An 18,288-nucleotide genomic window follows, 5' to 3' on the forward strand; every position below is an offset into this window, starting at 1 on the left:
GAGGAAACAACTACTTTGGAGGATTGATCCTATGGCATTACACCCCACTGAGGTCTCTCCCATCCCCAAACCCCCACCCTTCATGGGTTCTGCCCCCAAATCACCAGGGATTTCCCAACCCAGTTTTGGCAGTGCTAAGGATCAACAATGGTAGCCATAAATCGACTTCTCCTCCATGCCACATGCTGTCCAAGCGTGCCCTTTTAAAGCCATCCAGGTTAGTGGCCATCACCACCTGGTGTGGCAGTCATATTCCAAACACCAATCACACGTTGCGTGAAGAGCGCCAGTGTTTCCTTTTATTAGGCGGCTAATTCTTCACCCCAGCATTTTCAATTAGAGAGTTGGGGACCTCGCTACTTGCCTACAGTATTGTGAGAAAGAGAGAAAAATGTCTCTCTGTCAACATTTTCTACCCCATGCATAATTTTGTTGACTTCAATCATATCCCCCCTCAGACGTCTCCTCTCCAAACTCTTGTTTGCATATCTCAGGATATGCTCAGGATAAGGCAGAAGAACTGGCGGCAGCAGGCCACTCAAATAACTGTTGCATTCAAGGTTCTGCCCTGAGTACACTGGAAAGGCTTAAGATGTAGCCAGACTCATGTGCAATTTGCGATGTGAGCTGATGACGCCATTTTTGTATTCCGGGATCCAACACGCTACTTTTTAATTGGTACACATAAACTCCACTCTTCTGCAAAAGTTGTTCTTAACTTCAGCTGCTGAGCTACATTATGTGTATCCAGCCCATTGTTTAGGCATACAGATCTCCATGTTTTTAGCAAGCTTGATGCCCCTGTACTTTATGGTGTGCGGATCCTTCATTTTAAACTCCTGGGGCTATAGCAGAGATGGACCACATGTTACAACAGAGAACCACTATGGGGGGGTGGATATGAGATCTCTGTAAGTTCTGATTTTGTGAAACAAGCAACATATTTTAAATCTGCGCAACACCTAGATGGAGATATTGCTATGGTCAGGGCAGCATCCTCCCCCTAGGAGTACTGATTTAAGCCATCTAAAAATGTTTCCAAAAGAAGGTTTCAATTTGTGGCACATCTATTTAAAGAACGGGGTTTGTCCTTTGAGTAGAAACGTTTCTGGTGAAAGCTCCCATTGGTGCTTGCCACCCCCAAAAAACGGCAGTGCCCCAAATTCCACCCCTGTGGTTTGCCCAATTCCATCTCAGCAAGATGCAGGATTCTTCCAGATCACGATCACCCGTGTATTATAAGTGGATCCTGAAAATTCCTCTTTTCTTACCATGACTTGCAGGGAGTTTTTAAAAGAAGTAACTCAAGTGAATTATTTAAGACAGATGCTCATTTTAAGTGGGGAAAAGTTGCTGAACTTAATAACTGTTCCTATCCACATTATATATTTCTGAACCTGGCAGTTCTGAGACATTAAAACCCGCTTGCGCTTAGCAATATTGTGTTAGGAGTGTTTGCGGGTTATTAAGAAATCACTCATTTTCTTTGAAGCTATCACCTAGTCAGGATGGCTGGCTTAAATTCTTGCTCTCCCCACCCATATATGTGTGGTTGAAGCAGCATGAATGCAATACAATGTGTAACTTTTGTCTCTGAGGAGAGGAGGGGAATCCTGCTACACAGAAAATCTAGGTTTTATTTGTTGCAATTTTTGTCATTTGTTTCAATGAGAACTAAGGAGATGTATAATTATTTCTTATTTTTATATTAGCAGTAAAACCCATTGTATGAACAAATACAATGGGCTCTAGAAAACTGTAGGTGGGTTAATAGCACCCGCTGAGGGGACCGACTTCTCCTGCCTTTCCTGCTCTCTCGGTCCCATATCACCAGCTCCCTCCTGGGCCCCCTCCATTTCCCGGATGCCTGCGTTATCATGCAAGGGTTAATGGCAGCCACCAAAGGGGAAACTCCTCCTGCCTTTCCTGCCCCCTCTGCTCCATGTCACCAATTCCCTCCTCCTGTTCCTGGACGCGTGCTCGTCTTCCCAGATGCCTGTATCACCACACAACACTTACTGGTGTATTTGTGGCCATCAGGAGTTGCAACGCTCTCATGGGAAGCAACTAAAACCTTCATCTGCTCCTCAGGCATCTGCAGTGACTGTAATTATTCAGCAGTGGGGGGAAAGGGTGAGCACCTGAGAGCGTGAGGGACTGCCACATTTCACTATTTCCTTTGTGTTGTTTTTTGCCTGTTCTATGTAAGCCCCGCCCCCAAGCCATGTTCTCATGGCGATTGGCTGGAAGTGAGTCATTGCCACCACAGCTTGCCTTTTCTATAATAGGAGGAATGCCAGGCAAAGCCTGACTAGGCCAGAGGTCAGTAACCTTTTCTAATTAAAGAGCCAGACTACATGAACACCAACAGATAGCTAGCATAAGGAAGGCCACTTACATAACTGAAAGTGTATATTTTAACATTCCTGATAGTGTATATTTTTACGTTCCTGATTAATTATCCTCAAAGTTTCTGCTTTCCAAATACTGCTTCTTGACAGTCCTTTATTTGGAAGTGGTACACATAAGATAATAAATATACACAGGAGTACTGGGCGTAATTGTTTTAGTACACTCGCAGAAATCTGGTTTGCCCTTCAATTATGGCAGTTATTCACCTCTGCCATTTCTTTTTCAGTAAAGCATCTCTTAGAAGTACTTTAGACCCACAAAAATCCTTGCCTACTATTTCCTTCATATTCGTGATAGTCTAGTACTCCTTCTGATTCTTCAATGTGGTAGTGTGGAAAATACTTTGAAGTCGCAGCTGACCTCTGGCAACCCTGTAGGATTTTCAAGGCTAGAGACATTCAGAGTTGATTTGCCATTGCCTACCTACATCTCTCCATAAAGTTACAGATAGCATCCAATAGCATTCCTTGACACTGGGCCGTTCCACACAAATCTCCTAAAATGTTTGTAAAATGTTTGTAAAACATTTTCAATTACCCCTGTTTGGTTTGCACTTGCCCCTCAAAAAGATTCCTGGCCACCATTACATGATTCCCCCCCTTTTCTGTTTTGGCTTTGAGTTCAGTGTTCAATCAATGCTTCAATGCTTCCCAGCCTCGCCCTGCATTCTATACTCGTTGGATAATCGATGCTTCAAAGATTACCACCCCCCCCACAAGAACAAACAGAGAAATGCTGCAAATAAACAGGTGAGGGGAAACTGTGAGCTCAGAAAATGGCGCCGAGGAGGAAGTTCAGGGAAGAGGAGAAACGTGGGAAACATAGTAAACAGATCGCACAGCAACTGAAGACACTTTCAAAACATTTTAGCCACAGAATAGTTTAAAAAAGGGATTCATTTAAAATGTTTTGAGGCTGGAAATAAATTTTTTGGGGGGAAAAACCATGTGAAACTCCGTGGAGGAACAGTTCTAGTTCCTGCTTCAAAACGTTTCAAATGAATTGTGCAGAAAAGCTCACTATGGGAATGGTGTTCTGCACAGTAAAAGCTTTCTTCGTTTGGAAAACAATAATAGGTTTGCCAGCAATTTGGGATCGTACTTTGGGCAGTAATAAACAATGGTTTCCTTCTATTTGAGAAGCACATGGTGGGTGAAGCGTTCTGCAGTTGTCCCCCTTCTAGAAGAGTTTGGATTTATATCCCTCCTTTCTCTCCTGCAGGAGACTCAAAGGGGCTTACAATCTCCTTGCCCTTCCCCCCTCACAACAAACACCCTGTGAGGTGGGTGGGGCTGAGAGAGCTCCGAGAAGCTGTGACTAGCCCAAGGTCACCCAGCTGGCGTGTGTGGGAGTGCACAGGCTAATCTGAATTCCCCAGATAAGCCTCCACAGCTCAGGCGGCAGAACTGGGAATCAAACCCAGTTCCTCCAGATTAGATACACGAGCACTTAACCTTGGGTAAATAATCACAGTGTTTAGAATAAGATCCTATGACTGTATTCTGACATTAAAAATAAAATAAAAGGGATTTTTAAAATCTGTTGAGCCAGCGTTTCCACTGGTGAGATAAGATGCAGTTGGGAGATACAAGTGTTCATCTCAACCAGCTGGGCTGAAAAAAAATGATAGTGGTGGTCTTGAGTAGGATTATATATCAAAAGGACTGTATAAAACAAATAGCTGGTTTCTTCAGTTAAAATAACACATAGGTTTCTCTACTCTGTTGAGGACAGATTTCCTTTTTAATACAGAAATCCCAAAGCAGTGATCTCTGCCCTAGCCTTATCTATGTTTTCTGTGAAAAAACATTACCTCGAAATGGATGTGGGAATTATTTTTTCCTGTTTTTGCTTTAATAATTGTTTGCTTAATCTGACTTCAGAAGCTCATAGGAAAACAGGTTAAAAAGCCTCAGTACTCAAAGAGCTCTCGGGGAGTAGGTTATGAACTTTGGCCCCAAATCTCTTGAGTTTTACCTCACAGGAATACCTAAACCGCTTTCCCATCTTGACAGCATGAAAGGGATTAGCTAGTTAGCTACTTTCACATTGGATTTCATTTTTGTTTCTCTTTATTGCATGCTTGAGAACTTTATTTTCAAGGTGGGATTAGAGGAGGGGAGAATGTTGTTTTTATTCGTGAGGAATCGGAATGTTCCTGAATTGTTGTGTACATTAATCTGTTGATAGTTCTCACAAACCTCCGTCACAGTTTCCTGAAACAGAAAAGATGGAAATGAAACCTCAGATTTAGAAAGGTTAAAGTGGAAAGACCCCCATCTCCTGCTTATGTTTTGAAGTGGCAAGGCACATGTACATTTCAGAGCAAGCTAGATGTGATGCGGGGAGGTTTGTGTCTGGATCTTAACATTTTTCGAAAGGGAAAGTGTTGTACCTTGGAACCTTGTTTGGTTGAGGCTGCTATGTAGGTGTGGCTTGGAGATTTCCCAGAATTCCAACTGATCTCCAGATGACAGTTCCCCTGGAGGAAATGGCAGCTTTTGAGGGTAGACTCTATGGTACCATATCTCTGCTGAGCTCCCACCTTTCCCCAAACTTCGTCCTTCCTAGGTTTTGCCCCAAATGTCTAAGAACTTCCCAACCTGGATAGGCAATTGCAGGGGCATAGCAGCTAGGGGACAGGGGGCGTCTTGCCCCAGGCACGTGCTGGTGTGGGGGTGTGGCGAGGTGTGGCATAGTGTGGTGTGGGTGTTCCAGGGTGGGTGGGGGCATGGCAGGGGAACAGGGGACACACGTGCCCTGGGCAAAGTTCCCCTTCACTACGGCTCTGGGCAACTGTACTACTGAGTTTAAGCCCTCCCCCAGTGGGTTTGGCTAAATGCCCTCTTCCCTTGCACCGTGACTTCATCTGAATCAAGAATTATTTTAAACTTTTTACAAATGAAAAAGAGTTTGGATGTATACCCTGCTTTTCTCTCCTGTAAGGAGTCTCAAAGTGGCTTATAATCACCTTCCCTTCCCCTCCCCACTTGTGAGGTAGGTGAGGCTGAAAGAGTTCTGAGACAACTGTGACTAGCCCAAGGTCCCCCAGAAGACTTCATGGGGAGGAATGGGGAATTAAATCCTGTTCACCAGATTAGTGTCTGATGCTCATGTAGAGGAGTGGGGAATTTGTTTTTTCTTGTTTTGGTGTCTATCTGCTTTGGTTGACTCTGCCATTTGGGGCTTTCTCCATTGTGGGACCAAAACTTTGGAACTCCCTCTCCATAGAGATTCACCTGTGTCTTGCTACTGTCTCCCTCAATTCATCAGCCAGTGGACCTCCTCTCTGGTTTTGGCGTTGTTTAATTTTTATTTATTTATTTTTATTTGATTTGTATGCCACCCTTCCCCATTGCCAGCTAAGATAATTTTTTTAATTAAATGTTTGATTTTTTAATATATATATATATATATTTATATGAGCCACGACAGAGGTCCTGATTGGGTAGAAAGGTGATATAAAATGTTTTAAATATATACAATATCTAGCTAGCTAGCTTAATAGGGCAGCATGACAGAGAAGCAGATGCCAGTGAGGCAGAAGTTAATATTTTGAAGCTTTACAGGAGAGAGGGGACAACTCTCAACAGATGTTGAGTGGCTTGGTCTTTTTTAAAAAAGAGAAAATCATTTGGTGATGGGCTCCACTTCTTGAACAGTCCTTCCCCCTGACACCAAGATTCTAGCCTTTGAGTCTCAAGCTGATTTTGCTAGATCTCTTATTGTTTCTGTCTACACTACACCATATCAGTTTTATGTAACTGTCATGCCTTCATTTCCTCTGAAGGAAAAAGTTAAAGTTGGTCCCATGTGCAAGCACCACCAGGCCATTATTGACCCATGGGGTGATGCAACATCACATCATTTAGTAGGCAGAATTTGTTTATGGGGTGGTTTGCCCTTTCCTTCTACACTTAACTCCCATCAAGCTGGGTGTTCATTTGACTGACCTCAGAAGGATGGATGGCTGAATCAACCTTGAGCTGGCTACCTGAAACTGACTTTTACTGGGATTGAACTCAGATTGTGAGCAGAGCTTTGACTACAGTACTGTAGTTTACCACTCTGTACCATGGGAGCAGCAGTGGCGTAGTGGTTAAGAGCAGGTGCATTCTAATCTGGAGGAACCGGGTTTGATTCCCCGCTCTGCCATCTGAGCTGTGGAGGCTTATCTGGGGAATTCAGATTAGCCTGTGCACTCCCACACACGCCAGCTGGGTGACCTTGTGCTAGTCACAGCTTTTTGGAGCTCTCTCAGCCCCACCCACCTCACAGGGTGTTTGTTGTGAGGGGGAAAGGGCAAGGAGATCGTCAGCCTCTCTGAGTGTCCTACAGGAGTGAAAGGGGGGATATAAATCCAAACTCTTCTTCTATGATTCTGTGATCTATACTGTATGCTGCTTACAAAAGGGCTTGCATTTTTCTGCTCTCCTCCATTTTATCCTTTCAACAGCACTGTGAGGTAATTTAGAATCAGAGATAGTGACTGTCCCAAGACAACTCAGCAAGTTTTGTGAGTTGGCCTAATTTTTCAGATGCAAAAACATGGAGAGTTTTGAAGTACCAGCAGAAAAGAGAAATGGAGGTAACAGTAGATATCTAGTTGCTGTATAGCCAAAATTTTGTGAAACTTGTGAGCTTGAATACTTTCCATAAGTGTCTGAAGGGCTTTTTCTTTGAAATGGTTTCATGTCAAACAGTGCCAGATATACCTATAGACTTGGCAGGCTGAACTCTTGGACCTCAAAATCTGCATGGTATACAGTGCATGGTATTTTTGACACTGCCATAGACCTTTCGTACTCATGCTTTCTGACTCATGCTTACTCATAATGCACTGTAGTATCTAAATAACACTTCAGTCATTTTCCTTGCACTCCATTTCAGAATAATACTGTCTTAAGCCGATAGCTCAACACTGATTTTTGTATTGATTTTGTGCGGGTGGGGGATTGGGAAGGGCCTCACAAGTGGAATAGCCTGGGGCCTCTCTTCATCTAAATCTGGCACTGACATCAAAACATTATCACAGCACTGTTCACAATAGCCAAACTCTTTCCACTAGCTGTGCTTGGCTGAGAGTTTTCTTGGAAGGTCACTTTCTCTGATGTAATAATGCTGGATAAAGCACTTCTGTGTATGTGTTTCTTCAGAGTCGTGCTCACATCTGTGTGGGCGGCTGCTCTTGTGTTCAGTATATGACCAAAAGTATTATGCCGGCTCAAAGGAATACAATATGGAGCAGCAACCTTTTCCAGCTTCAATTAGGGTCAAAACAGTTTTCAGTGGATTTCAACAATAAGCATGAAACTTAGTCCAATGCATATTAAAATGTGTAACGTAAGAATTTTTTTCCCCTCAGGGAAAAATAACACAACAATGATTTTAGTACAGTTCAGACATCACACATATCATATGTATTGTATGTATGCAACCCCCCACTGAGTTCTGGGTATCTTTACAATGCCCACCTCAGTACTCCAAGACACTGTACTTCTCCACCTTGTTGTTCTATGGATCCCACCCCTGACTGTTACATCTGCAGGGACTCCTGTTTTGCCCTAGATCAGTGGTTCTCAACCTGCGGGTTGCGACCCCTTTGGGAGTTGAACGACCCTTTCACAGGGGTTGCCTAAGACTCTCTGCATCAGTGTTCTCCATCTGTAAAATGCATAAATGTTAGGGTTGGGGGTCACCACAACATGAGGAACTGTGTTAAAGGGTCGCGGCATTAGGAAGGTTGAGAACCACTGCCCTAGATGGTCGGAGAAGAGGAAGATGGAAGTGAAGGAACCAGTGAGAATGCAGGTGCACATTCATTCTGCTTCAGTGCTCCATCTAAACACCGTGGTTCATGGAGCCTTCTGAATTAGAAGAAGCCTTAACTCAGTGGCTTATCCAGTTAAAGGACCATATGTTGCAGGCTCTGGAAGTCCTTGACTTGAGACTATGGAGAGTTGCTGCCAGACAAAATAGACAATACTGAGACAGATGGGCAAACAGCCTGACTTGGCATAAGGCAGTCATATATGTTTTGAGTGGAGTCTTGGCAACCCTCCATCTCTCTGGACGATCACACATCACTATGAATCACATATCCAAACAAGGTTTTGGAACAGTGTGCTTAGGCCTTAATTCTTTGGCCCCTGGCTTAAACATGATGCCAGGTGTATAAAATTCCACAGGTTCCCCAGATTTCACAAGGTTGGGATTTAAATTTAAATCGGGTAGCTGGTGCTGAAGTGCCAGCATTGTGTTACCACTACAAATCGCAGGCATGCTCATGTTGTTTTTTTAGGTATTAGTTGCCCATTCACCCACTGAACAAATGGAGACATATATTGTAAGGTTTTATGAAATGAGACTCTGGCCAGGGGCGAAGCGCCCAGAGGGACACATGCCGCCCAGCAGTCTCTGCAGGGAAGGAAGTGCACCATGGCTGCAGCGCCCCGGACAGGACCCCCCAGTTGAGCCACGCTTCCCGTTGGCCCGGCCCAGTATGGCAGCGGTGCCACAGGTAGGCTTCCTGCCAGCCAAGGTAGAGCTGGAGCCAGCTGCGCCATCAGGGAGGTGGTGGTTGAGTGCCTGCCTCCTTCTGAGGGGGCCTTGGCAGGGGTGGGGTGGGGGCTGCAAATGAGGCCCCTGAAGTGAAGGAAGTGGGAGAACTTTTCCTCCCCTCTGCTGAGTGCCTGCTGGTGTGAAGCCTGCCTTTCTCAGGGGACTCCAGGCGGGTGATGTGAGGACGAGCCCCTCCTTCCCACCTCACTGGGGACCCTGCTGGCCGGCAAAAGGGGTCTCGGGGGTGGCGTGGGGTGGTGGTGCAGGGGGCAGAAAAGCCCTGGGTGCCATGGAAGGGGGGGCAGAAAACCATGGTCTTGCCCCGGGTGCCATTATCTGCCGCTATCCTCTGACTGGCCCATTATGCATGGAACATTTTCCTCTTCACTGCACAGTGGGATTGTAGTGGGGTCTCTTCATGGTTCTGTTTACACATGAGCAGGCACCCCACTGCCTGCTGCATTGTTACTTGAAGTGGTGGGAAGTCTCTCCCTTTTAGTATGGGGAAATTAGCTGGAGAAGACTCTTGAAATTGCAAAAGGCCGGGCAACACGAGGTCTTGTCTGCCTATTGATACAAGAGCCAGCTTTTATATAGCAGGAGCGTGGATCAAAGGTTAACAATTTTTCTTAAGCGATAAAAATGGGGGCACACAAGCACACAATAAAACAGCAGAACACACACACACACACAGTTCTAGGATATAGAGTGTTGTGAGAGAATAGATCTGGAATAAATGAGTAGTGGGGGAGCTATAAAAGTTATAGTCACCTGATCCTGGAGTGGAATGGTCTGATGAACAGAACTGAGTGACCCATGCTTAGCTCTGGTAGAAACAGCGATGTGAAACAGTGTCACAGACAGTTGTCCAAAGATACTGAACACTGTCTATTGGGACAATGGGCTTCTTTACATAGAGAAATGGATCCTTAGGGTTATGCAGAATGATCCTAAATCTCCCTGGACAAAAGGGTTTTCCTGCCCTTCCAGGGAAGGGCAAGAGACAGACATCAACCTTAATGGTGCGTTATCAGTCTAATGGGCTTAGACATCAGCCTGATCTGCCCAGGGAAGTTAGCTGAAAAGATTACAGCTGTGAAACGACGATAATGTAAAGTAAGGTGGTTGTTAAAAATGTAACTCAGAGGAAGAAACATTAGTTAGTACAATACAGGGCTGGTAAGCACTTTAATACATCCTTTGCCTTCTCTGGGCCACACAGTCCAAGGATGGAACTTTCTCCAGGACAACGTCTTTTGTGTGTAGACTTAATCCTGTCAGGAAGGGTGTGAGAGGACGTTATACAAGTTGCTTTGTAGGCTGCCCAAAATAAGCTTCTCTATTTTGGCATTGCTGCTGGGCATCCCAGGGTTGGCTGAGGTGGTAGAAGTGCCACTGTTTGTCTTAAAACAGGGGCCCTTGGTCCATCATAGGTCAGTCTGTAAACAGCATGGATTGCCTGCTGACCTTTCCCGGGTCTCCATTCCTGGTTCTCTAGCTTCATCCATCAACTCATTCTTAAAGGCACACATCTTATCACACTGGATAGTCACACATGATGCATGTGCGCACGCACACGCACACACACGCGCGCACACGCGCACACACACACACACACACACACACACACACACATCCTGCTGCTGCTGCCGCCACAGAAGGAAAGAGAGACTTGTTATTTCAATATTCCTGTATTAGATCTATCATTATTTTGCTATATCTAATATTGTACAAATGCTTAAGTAGAAATAAAGTTTTAAAAAGCCCTCCCAATCATTGGGGAGGGCGGAAGTAGAGCAGGAGAGGTGGGGTGGAGCTAAAAAGCCCGAAGTGAAGAATAACACAAGGTCATTTGTTTTATCTTCTCTGCAAAGCAGGGGAGAAGGTCACTCTTTGCTCACTCTCACAAACAGCAGAGATTTTGGGATCTGCTGCACAGTGAGCAGGGGGGGGGGGAGAGCAGGAAAGGTGCCCATAACAGAAGCTCTGCTCCTTCAGTGTGGGGCAGAGCCCCACTGTATAATTGACTTCCAACTCATTTCCTTTATTGCCATTATAAATCTATAAGTCATGACTAACTGATATCAAACAAAAGTACCACAACGTATTGGACTTTTTACATGCAGAATAATGCAATTTCAATCCACTTTCAGTGCACTTTTAACAATTGTTTGCAAGTGGATTTTGCTATTTTGCACAGATTGAAAGTAAATTATTCTGCATGTGTGAAAGTGAAATGAGGATAATGGTGTGCTTCTGCTGCCAGGCTTAAGAAAGGAACTATCTTTACTACTAAAAAGGAATATGAGGATGTTGTGAAAGTAAATACTGGGCTGGATAGCTCTTTGCTTCCGTAACTAGTCAAGCCTTCTGCCAGACCAACGTACAATGTACTTGAATCCAGGGTTGGAGTGCCAGGTCTCACCCAACAAAGAGCTGAAGATGATGTGCTAATTTAGAAGCGAATTATCTTTAATTGTAATTTCCCACTCTGTTAAACATTGGCTTGGGCCTGGAATGTTGAAAGAGAAGCTAGCAATTCAGCATCAAGGTGTGGTGGCCAGCTGTCCAAACCTGGAAGAGCTACTTAGCAGAAGGCGTAGAAATGGCTTCAGTCCATCTTAGATCCCTGAAGGAAATTGTATTCGTGTATCAAAGAAAAGTACCAGCTTGAATATGGTTGAACAGGCTGGTAACATCAGCTATCAAATACAGTAAAATATGAAATACTGTTATTTATATGCCAGCCGTCAAATGCTAGCACCTGAAAGATACCACAGGTTGGCAGTCATTCGTTGCCGTTGAACAGAGAATGGCATTATGTCTAGTGTAAAATACTGTTTATAGTAAAATGAATTCACTCTGTGGAAATTACATATATTGCTTTGGATAATACTGCAAACTATCTGCAGATTTATTCAGCTTTCACTGAGGAGAATTTTGGGGGGATGTAACCTATTCTGCTGATAAAACTTGTTCTGTGGGCTTTCCCAGCAGTGCTTTTGGAAGTAGGGTTCAGTGATAGAGTATTTATTTTGCAAGCCTAAGTTCACCGTTTCAGTCACTGGCATCTCAAGTTAATGGGATGTAGGCGACAGAAAAGAACATTTGCCAGAGTGGGCTACACTGAGTTGTCTGAACTAGCCAGTTGACTTAGTACAAGTCATCTTCAAATGTTTATTTCTCGCCAGCTCTGCGGTTCTAACCAGTGGTGGGATCCAAAAATGTTAGTAACAGGTTCCCATGGTGGTGGGATTCAAACTGTGGTGTAGTGCCAATGGGGCTGGACGGGGCACGGCGGAGGCGTGGCCGGGTATTCCAGGGGCAGGGCATTCCTGGGCGGGACTGTGGCAAGGACATAGCCGCTGCGCTGGTCCTTGGGCGGGAAACGGATGCACGCAGGCGCAGGCTGCCACGCACGCCGGTGCACCTCCTGCTAGACTGCTTCAAGTTCTGCGTAACTAAGGCAATAATCATGTGGCAAAATCACCAATTAGTAACCCCCTCTTGGCACACACAAATAATTAGTAACCTACTCTTGGGAACCTGTGAGAACCTCCTGGATCCCACCTCTGGTTCTAACTAAACTAAAATACAGTCTGACTGGATGCAATTTAAGTGGCATTTGTCTAATCCAGATCAAATAAGAGATGACCAGAGGCGCATCTGGGGAAAATGTAGCCCGGTGCAAAATCTGAGTTTTCGGGGGGGGGCACTGTATGGGTGGGCGCCCTCCCTCACAATGACCAAATAATTTTTTTTGCACCAGGTCATCTCACCCAGGGGGAAGGAGGAGGGATGTGTGTGTGTGTGATTTTCCACCCCCCATGTGACTAAATTGCCACAGCCCGGGGTCATTTGACCCCATATGTCCCCCCTGCAGGTGACACTTCTTCTTGTTCTGTCACTAATGTGGGTGTTTAAAAATATTTTAGTCAATATTAAAATGTTTGTGATCTGTTTTCCCTGCATAGCGGGGCTTACCCTGGTCTTGTAACTACATTCCAGAGGGAGGTAATTTTTGGTACTGTTCAGGGAGGAGTTACCGGGCAGAAAAAAGGCAGACAAAAGCCAAGAGGAGGGAGAAGGGCTGCAGCTCTGTTTTTCAGAGGATGTGGAAGATTTTCTGTAGAAGGGAGTTCCAGAGAAGACAGCATGTGGAGCTGTGTGAAGGGCAGAGTGGCCATCTCCTGGTGTTCTTTTTGTTCTGCAATGTTTATTGGATTTTTTTTCAGCTGCTGTGAGGAAAAATTGATTGTTAAAGCCTTTAAAAAAAGAGACCAGATAGGGGTGCCAACTCTGGCCAGGGATGTTCCAGGAGATTTAGCGGAGGTGCTTGAGGAGGGGAGGGACCTCAGCAGGATGTGATGTCATCAAGTCTGCCCTCCAAAGCTATCATTTCTGTGAGGGAACTGGTCTTGGTAGTCTGGAGATCTGGGTAATTCTGGGAAAACTCCGGGCAGCGACCTAAGGATGATAACCAAGCATCCAGACCTTCCTGGAGATATTGAATCAGAGGCCAGACATTGACATTTACTCATTTCCTCACTCTGACATTGGGACTGTTAAGTATCTTCTGTGCTAATACTTCTGTTTTGTCAAAAACTCCTCATTCTATTCCCTTGGTTCTCGCCACTTTTCAGTAGATGTAGTGTATGCTAAAGCATTATTATTGTAGATTTCACAGCGGCCAGATCTTTAGCTGGTTGTTGGCCTTCATTACAATTTGGCCTCACCCAGAAGCCTAGGAAGTTATAATGTATCGGCGTAGTATTCGTATGGATCCCAGCAGGGCTGTCTTCTGAATTTGACAGATGTTAATTTTGTCAATTCGAAGATGTTTCAAGCGCTGTCCTAGTGTTTTTGGGATGGCCGCCAGCGTGCCGGTTACCACTGGGACGACCTCAGCTGGTTTGTGCCATAGACGCTGAAGCTCGATTTTCAAATCGCGGTATCTAGTGACCTTCTCGTGTTCTTTTTCAATGACCCTGCTGTCACCGGGGACTGCTATGTCGATGATGGTCACTTTTTTGTCCTCGATGTCTGGTGTATTGTGTTTCAACACTTTGTCCGTTTGGATTTGAAAGTCCCACAGGATCTTGACCTTCTCATTTTTCCATTATTTTCTCTGGACAATGTTCCCATCAGTTCTTAGCTGTTCTTATGTTGTAATTCTTGCATAAATTCCAGTGGATCATCTTGGCCACTGAGTTGTGTCTCTGTTTGTACTCAGTCTGGGCAATCTTTTTGCAGCAGCTGAGGACATGATCTACAGTTTCATCAACTTCTTTGCACAATCTGCATTTTGCATCATCTGAGGATTTTTCGATTTTGGCCTTGATTGAATTTGTTCTGATGGCTTACTCTTGGGCACCTAAAATCAGGGATTCAGTTTCCTTATTGTTGTTGTTGTTGTTGTTGTTAAATTTTGTATACCGCCCCATCCCCGGAGGGCTCTGTTTTTGAATGTGGTATTCTCAGCTTTCTTACCATTAACTTGGCCCTTTTAAGGCTGAAAGAGTTATACCAAGTAAACATAATTTCTTTTCCAAATATTAGATATGTGTTTTAAGAGACTCAGATCAAATCTGCTCACTGAAGAAAAGGAGCCATTTGTACTACTTGGAAGGAATTAAACAGCCAACTGGCACATGTTACTGCCAGGCTTTTGGCACAAGGCAGTACTATTGCTAGGCAACCCCAAGAGATGGTCTTCAGATGACTCTGAGATACCATGAAGTGTTTAGGGATCACATCCTGCTGGTTCTTATTAGTTGGCACATCTTTGTCTTTTCTCCCTTGCAAAATCAGTACGCTAGGGCTTGGATCCAGAAACGTGCAAGTGGAAACATAAACAAGCCAGGTCTGTATGCACAAGATGTTGGCAACACCAAGCATGTTCCTCCCTGTATTATTTTAGTGCCCATAAGTTGGTTGCACAAGATCTCGCTTAAGTGGAAATGCAAATTGTGATAAAATACGTTTGGCTTTGTTCATGTGGAAATGCAATAAAAAAGGATCCCAGTAGCTGCTTGCACTAAGCTGAAGTGGAAATTTTATGCCGGATCCAAACCCAAGGTTGACATATGGTCCTGAAAAAACCACTGGTTGACTGGCCAGGAGGTCAATGAGGCCCTTTCTGCATAACCGCTGAGTGGGGGTGCATCGACATAAACGATGCCGAACGGTCCCGGGAAGGTTCATCGGGATAAACGATGCCAATCCACCTTCCTGGGACCGTTCACACAGATGGTCCCAGTAGGGTGCAGGCAACAGCGCAGCCTTCGCACAGGCTGCGCCATCACTGAACGCCTTACTTTCGTCTTCTGGCTTCCAGCGCATTGCAGAGGCCAGGGGACACCCCCGCCCCTGGCCTGAGTGACGGTTCTGGAGTCTCAGGCCGGGAAGGGGGTGTCCCCTGGCCTCTCCAATGCGCCGGAAGCAAGGAGACAAAGGTAAGGCGTTCAGGGAAGGTGGGGGGGGGGAATGGCGCCTTCCACCCGCTGCCATTCTCACCGCAGCAGGTGGAAGACGCCACTGTTGAAAAACCTCGCTCATGGAGTGAGGTTCAACAGTGGCGTCTTTGCACCGCTTGGGCGTTGCAAGCACAGTGCTGATGCACTGCAGCAGCGCCTGCTATGCAAGCGCCACCCCAGGGACAGCGTTTTTAGCGTCCCTGGGGCGCTATCCGCCCGTGCGGAAACAGCCTGAGAAAAGGTAAAAGAATTAGGGAGAACTGAAGGGTCACTAGGAGAAAGAAAGGTGCCATGGCTCAGAAGTAGATAGAGTTGCCAAAGCTGAACTCTAGCTGGTAAAAAGTAACAAACAAGATACCACTATACAATTCCAATTTTTTAAATATATCACAAATAAAAATACTTAACCGTTAACTTCAAGGATTAACATGTACATTCTTCATACGACTGAGTTGATTATTAAACTTACATCACGCCTTTCAAACAAGACTTTCAAGAAAACATACTAATCCATGGACTGACATACAAAGTCTAACATACAATTTAATCTTCTCTTATTGCTTGGACTTAAATATTTTTATTTGTGATATATTTTTTGAAAATGGGATTTGTATAGTGGTATCTTATTTGTTACTTTTATAGACTTTGGTACCACTTCCATCTATGTTATTTCTGTTGCATGATGGTAAACTCCAGGTGGTGGCTAGAGATCTGCTGGAATTGCAACTGCTCTCCAGACGATGGAGATTGTTCACTTGGAGAAAATGTCTACTTTGGAGGGGGGAATCTGTGGTGTTATACCCTGCTGAGGTCTCCCCCTCTCCCCAGGCTGTACCCCCAGAATCTCCAGCTATTTCCCAACTGGGAGTTGCACAGTCCGAATAATAGAGCATCTGCCCATTCAGAAATTCCCAAGTTCCGAACATCCGATTAAAGCCACAAGTGAAAGCAAATCTAGAATAGCTGTGAAGGGACTGGCAAGCAAACCAGGAAGTCCCTGTTTCAAATCTTATGTCTGCTGTAATCTGACGGAATAGGACTGGACAAGCTACTTTTCTCTCAGTCTCTACTCCTCCAGCTACAATATCAGGATAATAAAGTTTGTACAGTAAACCCTACCTTCTAAGACTATTATTTATTCAGGATATTTCTATGCCATCTCTTTAGGGTTCTGCTCAAGGCAGCTTACAATGAAAATCACCACAATATTAAAAACAGCTGTTAGACACAAGCTGGTTATGAGTTATCCATAAAATGGAGCAGATCGTTTCAAAGCTAATAGGACAAAAATACTTGCCAGGGTTGAGGCTGAGAGTTTGTGACTGGGCCAAAATCAACCAGCAAATTTCCATGGCAGAGTGGGGGTCTGAGCCTGAGTTTCCCAGATCCTAGCATAGCACCTTAACCAGTACACATTCTCGACCATAGCATGGAACATAACAGGACTATAATCCCTGCAGAACTCAAACCCATGATTTGAAAGTCTGACCATATCAATCTTACATGGATTTCTGAATCTGTAGGTGCCTTCTTCATCCCCTACCTCATCTTCCTGTTCACCTGTGGGATTCCAGTATTCTTCCTGGAGACGGCGCTTGGACAGTATACCAGCCAGGGAGGAGTCACTGCTTGGAGGAGGTTGTGTCCTCTCTTTGAAGGTGAGTTGGGGGTGATTGATGGGACCAGGAATGTCCTCCCGTTCATTTTTTCATTTCCTGTGACTGATGCCAAACCCAAAGGGGAAGGATGAAGAAGAGTTGGCTTTTCTACCCCACCTGCCCCTACCTTTAAGGAGTTTCAAAGCAGCTTACAATTCCCTTCCCCTCCCCATAACAGACACCTTGTGAGGTAGGTGGGCTGAGAGAGTTATGAGAGAACTGTGACTAATGCAAGGTCACGCAGCAGCAGAGGCTTAGCGAGGGAAAATGTAGCCCAGGGCAAAATCTGAGTATTCTGCCCCGCCCCCTGGAAGGGGGGCTGCCCTCCCCCACCACGATCAAAAGTGCTTTGATTGTGTTTTCCTGCATGGCAGGGAGTTGCACTGGATGATACTTGTGGTCTCTTCCAACTCTATGATTCCATGAAGCAAAAAAAAAAAGGATGGAAGAATCACTTGCACACTGCATATGCTCAGGAGCAAGCAACACCTCTCACTGGAGGAGAAAAAGAGATGTCTGGTGCTCCAAACACAGGCAAAAACTGAAGAAAGATAAAGATGCCCCCTCCACTATGTCTACGCTACCCAGAAGAAAGAAGAGAAGAGAGAGAAAGAAAGAAGAGAAAAGAGAGAGAGAAAGAAGTAAACAGAAAGAAAGAAGAGAAAAAAGTGAGAAAGGAGAGAAAAGAGAAAGCCGTTTCCCCCAGTGCTCTGCACATGCTCAAGAGCCTTCAGGCTCCAAAACGAGGAAGCAGCCGGGCCCTGTCTCTCTCTCTCCCCTCCAGGCCCTCCCTCGCTGGCTGCATCGTCCTGCGTCTCTCACTGGCAAAGGTGCAGGCAGTAAGCAGTGCATGGTCAGCAGCTGGGCAGTGAGGGGCAGCACTTACAGCACGGGCTGCATGGGCGCCCGCTACAGCTCTGGGAAGCCGGTGCACGAAAAAGGGTCCGAGTCCTCCAGGAACTGCAGCCGGCAAAGCACCGAGCCCGGTGCAGCCACCTCCATCCCTGGAGGCAGCCCCATCGCAGCAGTGGGAGCAGCTGCAGCAATGCTGACTGATCTGCCAAGTGAAAGCAGCACTAGTGAGCCCTGGCGAGGGGAAGGGGAAGCGTGATGGCCAAAGAGAAGCGGCCAGGCCGAGTTACAATAATTCTGGCTCTCCTTCGCAGCCTTTGGTCTGCTAG

General features: G+C 45.4%; 2 protein-coding genes across 4 annotated transcripts in view; one reads left to right on the forward strand and one right to left on the reverse strand.

Annotated features, from left to right (window-relative positions):
• B4GALNT3 (beta-1,4-N-acetyl-galactosaminyltransferase 3) overlaps positions 1-18,288 on the reverse strand; it is a 403,403-nt gene that overhangs the window by 214,951 nt on the left and 170,164 nt on the right. The window lies entirely within an intron of this gene.
• Positions 1-18,288, forward strand: part of LOC125434730 (sodium- and chloride-dependent GABA transporter 2-like) — a 193,534-nt gene that overhangs the window by 11,086 nt on the left and 164,160 nt on the right. Inside the window, exon 3 of one of the 3 annotated variants that reach the window (XM_048500344.1) lies at positions 16,973-17,107. The exons of the other annotated variants lie outside the window; for them this stretch is intronic. Within the exon in view, the coding sequence (XP_048356301.1) occupies positions 16,973-17,107 (135 nt within the window). The remainder of the gene's footprint in view (positions 1-16,972; positions 17,108-18,288) is intronic. 3 annotated transcript variants of the gene reach the window in all.

Source organism: Sphaerodactylus townsendi, linkage group LG06 (assembly GCF_021028975.2).
Source record: "Sphaerodactylus townsendi isolate TG3544 linkage group LG06, MPM_Stown_v2.3, whole genome shotgun sequence".
Lineage (NCBI taxonomy): Eukaryota > Metazoa > Chordata > Lepidosauria > Squamata > Sphaerodactylidae > Sphaerodactylus > Sphaerodactylus townsendi.